General features: G+C 30.7%; 1 protein-coding gene across 2 annotated transcripts; it reads right to left on the reverse strand.

Annotated features, from left to right (window-relative positions):
* Positions 1–261: 261 nt before the first annotated feature.
* Positions 262–4749, reverse strand: LOC107462440 (calcium/calmodulin-regulated receptor-like kinase 1). 2 transcript variants are annotated; one of them, XM_016081024.3, is made up of 8 exons: positions 4525–4749; positions 3349–3725; positions 2393–2546; positions 1996–2122; positions 1638–1723; positions 1465–1536; positions 1058–1258; positions 262–936 (listed from the first exon to the last, which is right to left on the reverse strand). In XM_016081024.3, the coding sequence occupies exons 2-8, from the start codon at positions 3666–3668 to the stop codon at positions 589–591; spliced, it is 1308 nt and encodes a 435-aa protein (XP_015936510.1). In that variant the 5' UTR covers positions 3669–3725; positions 4525–4749; the 3' UTR covers positions 262–588. The 2 variants fall into 2 exon arrangements, with proteins under 2 accessions (XP_015936510.1, XP_020985116.1); XM_021129457.2 differs by lacking the exon at positions 4525–4749 and adding an exon at positions 4343–4502.
* Between the last annotated feature and the right edge of the window lie 3868 nt (positions 4750–8617).

Here is an 8617-nt window from a genome sequence, read left to right on the forward strand (position 1 = left end):
CTCATTTGTGTAACATATAAAATTTTATCCTTTTTTATATTGCACTTTAATTTGTGATTAAATTGATCAAACTTTTATGGCAATAAAAACTTAAAAAGAGATATCAAACTACTTGATTTCCCCTTAACTGATCCAAATCTTAATTGAGTTTATTCAATTTGAATAATGAAACTGGTACACTAGCAGAGCTTAACAAGTACAACTATAACAAATATTAATTTAATCATCATATAGAATATAAAATCTCAAGCAGAAACAAGGTGAGACAAGGAACCAAAATTACATATAGATTGTTAATTCAGTGGGGATGGAACCTAAGTTGTTCCCCTGTGACTTAAATTGCATTATAAATATACAAATTTTGGATTGTCATTTCAGCAAGATAACAGAAACTAGGTGAGACAAGGAACCAAAAAATGAAAGAAAAATGATACACAAAATTACAAAAGATGATGCCAAGCATCAATAATTAAATCACTCAGGACTAAAATGTCTAGTTAAGACCATGATCATATATCCAAAGCCAAACACCAAAACTGAAAATATAACAATAAAATAAATGCAAAAAAAAAAAAAGAAAACAATATTCTACACATCATACATGTCAGCTGCACTATCTATAGACTCTTCTCTCCTGTGTTGAGAAACAGCAGTAACCTTGGTCTCTTGATTATCAACATCAATGGAAACTTCATCTGCTGTTGTTGCTGACAAGGACTTTTTGTGGTGGTGATGATTCTTGTGGTGCCGAGACTTCGCAATCCTCGTCAGCACCTGCACGATGTCCCTCATGGACGGCCGCTTCCTCGGAGCACGGTTGATGCACTTGTAGGCAAGGGCCGCGACTTCATTGAGCTCTTGAAAGTCACACTTACCCTCTAGCCTAGAATCAACAATCTCCTCCCAACCAACTTTTCCATCTGTGTTCATTGCCGCCTAATCATCAAGGAAATAGTATTCATTAGGATAATAAAGGAATGAATTATGCATAACTTGTCTAGAATCTACAACAATGATCTTGAATTTGACATTGTTCACTTCAAGAGAGAGGTCTTACAAGTTCAACATATTCCATTAGACCCTGCTGTGGATTTCTTCCAGCTATAAGTTCAAAGAGCAACACACCGAAACTATAAACATCACTCTTCTTAGTGAATGTTCCCGAAGATATATACTCAGGATCAAGGTATCCAAAGGTTCCGCGAATTGCTGCCTGTTTATCTACCACCTCTTCTCTTGAAAGCCCAAAATCAGCAACCTGTTTGATTCAGAATTACATAGTAAGAAACTAAGAATCATCCTAAGTAACAACAAATGACTAAATTAACTACATATTTTTCATGATCATTCTATCTGCGCGACCTTAACTCGTCTAAGTTTTTGTTAGTTACTATATTAATTCCCTTTTTATTCACTGAGAAAGTACTTTCTGTGTGATGAAGGTGATGACTAACAAGACCATACCCTGGCTCGCATCGACTGGTCCAAGAGAATATTGTTAGACTTGATATCTCTATGGATTACAGGAGGAACTGCCTGAAGTGACAAAAAACAACAAGAACAAGAACAATCATGACCAAAATACACAAAGCTGAATGACCTTAGTGCTTATGAGTTATGACATGGATGATACTTACTCCATCATGAAGATATTCCAAGCCTCTTGCTACATCTAAAGCTATGTGCACCCTCAAATCCCAACCCAGCGTCCCATTCTCTTCGCCTGAGAAAGAGAAATAAAGAAAGTATCTATTCATTTGCTATTGAATATGCAATACAACAGTAAAGCTTGAGAAGTAAGTGCTATATATTAATACATGTCAGATTAAATAAGAGAAATTCGGGGATTATGAGTAGAATCACTTTATTCTAACAATGCCAGAAACTAAACAAACTTGGATCGTTGCCAAGAAAAGTGACTAACTAATGAAATTCAGGACTTGCAATTTCTCAGACCAAAGAGAATAAAGATAGACAAAGACAAAAACAACTTACTGTACAAGTGGGAAGCCAAGCTGCCTTTACTCATGTAAACATATACAAGCATATGTTGCCCCTTTTCTGCACAATATCCAACCAAATTGACCAGGTTTCTATGATGCAACCTTCCCAACAACATAACCTAACCAATATTGACAGAACAAAAACAAATTACTCAATTGCAGAAAATAAAACAATATAATTTAGTACTTACATATAGTAATAAACATGGTTCCAATATTTTAACTCTTCAAAAGGATGGTTATACATTCATATATTTATCGAGCTAGAATATTTAGCATAAATTTCATCAATCACAGAGTTTTGTTATGAAACATGGACTAATTCTGTTAGTGGAATTGGGTTACTCCATGGCTATAGTTGAGAAACTGTTATCATTAACCATCTTTACCTCGGTGTGAAATTCTTTTTCCCCTTGCTTGGAATTTGTTGCAAGAACTTTAACCGCAACAGTCTCCCCAGTACACATCTGAGCTTTATAAACAGGACCAAAGGCACCTTGTCCTATGAGTGTTGTAAAATTATAGGTTGCTTTCTGCAAATCCCTGAAATGCAAATAAAAGCATTAAACAGAATGAAAGAAGAAAAGGATAATGGCATGGAAACCTCACTTACAGAATCCATTAGTGGGCACCAAAGTTTTGAAACAGATTATGTAATTTATGATTAGATATGATCAGTCAAATGCCTATAGCAATCAAAGCTTCTATCTTAACAGCTATAATGGTAGGATTGGATCAAGCGCTTGCAAAAAGAGCACAACTTAAAACCAGAACTATTGCAGTGATTTAACACAATCCTACATGGACCATTTCACATTCCTCATACAAGTGGAAGAAAATAGATCAGAGGGCTGGTTTTTACACATAATCCCAAAGGACATTTTGATGAGGTGAGTTTTGCCACAACATTGATATGTCTCTGGCAAGTGTACTAGTTTGGACTAGTAATATAGCGAAAGCTCAGGATATCTCATTCGACAGGGATTGGATACCAATTACCAATTCTCAGTTTAAATTGCTATCTAGAATTCTAGATTACTGAATGAAAGGATCATCAGGCTTGCATTTGAATCCTGTATGTGAGAAGAGATACTGAGATTTTGGACACAACTCATTTTTCTCTCAGACAAAACCCAAATGCAACCTAAGATTACTGCCTTGTGACTGGAGTTCAGTATCACAGGTACAAATCAAAGGCTCTGCTAAGTGGGAGCCTTGCAATATAATCCGGCCTACCATGTTGTCAACTCTTATGGCATGAAAATGTAGCAGAATTCACACTAAATTCTCAAAACCAAAAAGACTAGGACATGAGGAAGCAAATTCACTACAGGAAGAAACATACTTGTAAGAATATTCTGGTATACCAGATGCTGAAACCATGCTACTCTTCTTAAATCCATCAAGCCAGAAGGACATGCCCCCGTTTCGCGACGCGGCCTTCACAGGTGATTCTGGACCTAAGGTTGAGTCAGAGAGAATAGTACACGAATCGGCACCATTTGCGCGAATTGGTATGGTGGCTGCCCTCCTGGAACTGCTGTTCCCAATCTGTGAACGCTTCCTATGGTATCTAAAGCAGAAAAGTGCAGAAATTGCAAGAACAACTCCAATAACTACACCTATGGAGATCCCAATGATTAGTCCTGTTGATTCCTCTTTCATTTTCTCTATTCTTCTGCTAATCCCTATTGCTATTGATCATCCAATCCATTGACACACCTGCAAAATCCACCAAAAAGTTGCATTAGTCACATTCACACAACAAAATATATCAAATCAAAATGCCACTAGTAACTAAATGATGCGTGGTGCTTGGTTCATCATATTTGAATTGGTCAATCCTAGGCTAATTAATAGGACTCTCAATTTTCAAGTTTCAAAGTCATTCACATAAAAACAAAGTCTAGAAACATGAAAAATCAAAGCTTGACCTTAGCATTACTTGGTTGAATTGAAAAACCAAGCACATAATAATAAGATAAGAATAATTTACCTATACAATCCATCACACATCATGCACCCCCAATAGTCAAATCCATAAAAAAAAATTACAAAAATAAATTTAAAAAAATCACTTTCACACAGCAAAAGAAAATCCAAAACTGATGCAAATGCAGTTCAATCCTTTATATCAAACACTTGATCTGCTTTTCCCATTCATCCAAGATCAGAAAAGGCACAAACCCCATAATGAAAATCCCAGCTTGGATTAACACAGGCATTTGACCAAACACAAAGAACACTTTTTTAACAAAAAATTGGCAACCCTTTTCTTTCTTCCCACCCAGCTTATTTTCTCAGCAACCAAACATGTCTATAGTACCAAAAGCAAGTACCTATATCTCTATGTACTTCTTAAGCAGCCACAAAAAGACACAAAACAAAGCACGTTCCTTGAACAGTGTCAGAGACAGATCGAATTTGAAAACACTGACAGCAAAGAAGGTTCAAGTTTGACCCCAAAAAACGTGTTTCTGAGAAAACCATATAACCTTGAGAAATGAGAACACAAGCTCACCTGTTAAAATTTGAAAATAAATAAATAGCTGAATAAATAATAAGAAAGTAATGACGATGAAAAGCTGAACTGAAAGGAGTTGCGGGTTTTGTGGAACCGTTGCTAAAAGAGAAGTTAAGTGTAGTAACTAGTGAATGAGATTCCAAGAACAAAGATGAGAGAAAGGAATCTAAAGAAGAAGGAGGAGCGAGTTTTTTAGTTGCAGAATTTTGAGTTTGAGAAGACAAAAGACAAAAACAACGAGTAAAACTTGCATACATAAGCAGGATACTACAAAATTATAGCAAAAAATAAAATAAAATAATGTATATGCTATAGAATTAATTAAAATAATAAATCCTGATTAAAAAATTTGAGGATAAATTAGTCCTTCATCATCTAAATTTTAAAAATCTGCAAATAGTCACTTCTTAATTAAATAAATAAATAAAGCATATCAATCTTTTCGTATAAATTCATATAAATATACATAAGTATGCTACCAAAAAGTTTGTATAAATTCCCTAACAAAGCTCATAAATATCATTTATAAATAGTAAAATATTTAAAAATAATAATTTTTATGTACTTCTATGTAAAAATTTCTAATTAATTTTTATTGAATAGAAACATAGAATATAAAACGATATAATAAAAGTTATTATTATTATTATGAGTAATTATTTAAAATGACTTTTGTTAAAAAAATAAAATTCTTATTTGTTGACCTTGTAGCATTATTAATACACATAAATTAAATTAATTAGAAACTGATATAAGTAGTTTATTTAGCGTGAAAGATTAGAGTAGCATAAATCTAATTCGATACTTTATCCTCATCACTATTAAATTTTGTAGACATAGATACCATTTTTATATCTTCATTATATATAATATAGAGTAAAAATATAGATATATAAAAAGCAAATAAAATAATTTACATATTTGGTGGCTTATAAATGATCGTATACTGTAAATTTTTAAATTTTGAAAAACTATTTTTTTTATTTTTTATGGAAGGCAGAAACCACAGATGTCATTTATAATCCCAATAGAGTTTGTTTGTATTAAAGAGTCTAAGGAGGAAGATGGTGGAGATAATTTTGGCTTTTCATTTCTTTTTTTATTATTATTATTATTATGTGCATAAATTATTTTCTTTATAAAATTTCCCCCTACTTTTTGTAGATGTGGGGTTTGTAGCAATTATTCTCATTGAAGATGATGTTTTGAAGGAACATGGAACCATGGTTAGAGTTAGAGGTATCAAATTTTGAGAGTATATAGGGGCCCCACTATACGCGAGACACGTCGTTTCTTTCATCGACCGTATATTAAATTCTTTATTATTACATAAAGGACCACTTACTTTCATTAATTATATTAGATTGCTTTTCTTTTCTTCAACTATCTACTATCTTATTCAAACTTCAAAGCAATAAATGGCACCACCTCTCTAAAACGTGGACAAATTTATGGGTCATGGATCTATCTATATTTTGGACTGTGGAAAAATTAGAAGAATCTATTTTTAATATATACTTATTAAATTAGGAATTACTATTTTTTAATTTAATTTATATTAAATTTTTCTAATTATTCATTTAATCCATAACATATCATGATCATTAGTGATAATATTAATGTATAGGTCTTTATATTAGTTGAGTGCAAAAACATTTTTGCAAAAGCTTTATCTGAAAATGGGTCAACTGCAGTTTAATGAATTTAAAATAATGGTTATTTAGATAAAGCTAAAGTAAATGAATAAATGAATGCAACAAGTAAAAATAAAAATTGCTTTCCTTCTTTTTATGCTCTTTTTCAAGTTAATATTCAATAATTTTCATGAAGCTTAAGGTTGAGGATTAGTGAGTTTCAACAAGATTTTTCATTTTCAAAACATCTACATACCAATAAAATTATGGGAGAAAACAGAAAACTAAAAGGAATATTATTAATTAAATTCTAATTAAAATAAAATTTAAAAAAAGAACAACTCTTGGGGCCGGTAAATTTTAATATTTTTAGTCATTATTTGCCTAAACATAAATATTAAAATATCATTAATAAATAAATTTATCAATTTATGTATATAAATTTTAAAAGATATAAATATAAACTGTATTGATTCATGTATATAAATTTTGATAAATATAAATATAAATTATATATTTTTTATGTATAAAATTTTTATAAATATAAATATAAATTATTACTAATTAAATACTAACAAAAAAATAATAATATTTATTACACATATAGCATTGTTTTTTTAAAAAATTTTAGTTTACTTTTTGGTGTTAATAGGTATGGAAAAGAGTGAGAATGGAAGTGATCAGTGAACCTAACACACACCTATATGACCTAATGTGAGATTGAGATTGAGATGAGATAAAAGGGGGTAAGTGATTAATCCAAGCAACATTGCAATTTTTAATCGAAAACAAAGTGTAACCCACTCCCTTACCCTTCACACCCTTCACGAAAGTGACTTCATATATATATATATACATATGTTGATTTTTCACTAATTTCAGTATATATCTAATATAAAATCTATACTCTACAAACTTCGTGTAAAAAAAATTATAACTTATTTAACTTGCTCATTAGTAGTTATGTTGTGTTGAGTGAAACTATTAGTATTAGTTCAAATGTCCACCTCTTTTATCTTATGTTCTAGCACTTTTATTATTATCATGTTCTAATACGCTCTTATTTATATTATTATATATTTAATTCTTATCTCTCAGCAAACATAAAATATCTTTTGTGTAGCTTTCTTCTCGGGGTTAGATACTACTCTGTGATTCAAAAAAATAATGGTTGTTGTTCTAAGATATAGTCATTGACAAATTGAATTTTTCCAAATGCTTCACTGTCGTTATCTTCCCCTTAAATTAAGGTCAATTGAACTTGAACCTAATTATTAATTTTATATAAAAATTTGATTGTCCATTGCACTGTCATGAAAGAGCATTTCAAACAAATATATACGACATTGGTAAAAGAAATAAAAACATATATATTAATTATTAAACCATCCTTCCATCGAAAATAAAATAGTATAAATATAAAAGTTGAACTAATTGTTACAATTATAATTTCAGTAGCATAAAAATTTAATTATTAATTATTAACATAAATCCAAACACATCATAATACTTAAACATTATATGAATTTAGAGCTCAAGACATAGAAAAAGTGAACGCTAAAGTTTCGATCGGCATTGACTTTCACCACTCCCTGTTGTTTTTGTAATCGTCGAAAAGTAAGACCACATTAGATTTTTTTTGTAGTTTGGTTACAGCAACTTCGTTGTGGTTGACGATGTCACGGCAATTCTTTATAATGCGACCATTGGACAGCAGAGACTTCAACAGCTTCTTCTTATTAGTAGTTGGATATGGACAATAGCACGATTTTAATTTGGTGAAGAACTTCGTCATCTTTAAATATGAAATTGAATTGTCTAAGCCAAGTGATGGTCTTCAGAGAAAGAGATGCTCTGTTTGAGAGAGAGAGCAAGCGATATTTAAAAGAGTACATAAGATTGATCTTCATAAAAAAGTTTATATTACAATTTTAGTCTTTATTATCTTATCTTTATTTATTCTTATTTTTTATATCCCAATACTCTATATATTTATTTTTATCTTCATAATTTATAATTCAATCGATCAACAATTAATTAAGTAACACAAACTATAATATTTTTCTTTTTTTTTAATAATTTTATTATAAATAGAAATTTTTCCTACAATATAATATATAATATATCTTTTGCTTGTTAGAATAATGAATTTTGGCCTCAAAATAGTTCGGAGGGAAAATATCATTAATACCCTAGCTAGTGCACCCAAGACTCGGCCACATTTATATTAACTATTAAGTCGCTATATATAGTTTTTGGTGGTGCACACGTCGTCATTACGTTGGACAATTTATTATTGGTACCAAAAATTTAATAAGTACATCATTTGGATTGTTCGGAATAATAAACATTAGTCAAATTTCTGGAATAAAATATAATTTTTGTCTAATAAATTTAAAGTTGTCTTTAATATTTAAAATTGTCTTAATGTTATTTTGTGATTAATAATCTGTTAA

This window comes from Arachis duranensis, chromosome 8, assembly GCF_000817695.3.
Source record: "Arachis duranensis cultivar V14167 chromosome 8, aradu.V14167.gnm2.J7QH, whole genome shotgun sequence".
In the NCBI taxonomy this organism is placed as follows: Eukaryota; Viridiplantae; Streptophyta; class Magnoliopsida; order Fabales; family Fabaceae; genus Arachis; species Arachis duranensis.

What these genes read in the sequence shown, in the direction of transcription:
- LOC107462440 (XM_016081024.3), bottom strand. Translation starts at nt 3,668, where the DNA reads ATGAAAGAGGAATCAACAGGACTAATCATTGGGATCTCCATAGGTGTA. An exon ending in AAAAAGAATTTCACACCGAG is followed by an intron (nt 2,123 to 2,392) that starts GTAAAGATGGTT and finishes AATATTGGTTAG; the next exon opens with GTTATGTTGTTGGGAAGGTT. An exon ending in ACCAGTCGATGCGAGCCAGG is followed by an intron (nt 1,259 to 1,464) that starts GTATGGTCTTGT and finishes TGAATCAAACAG; the next exon opens with GTTGCTGATTTTGGGCTTTC.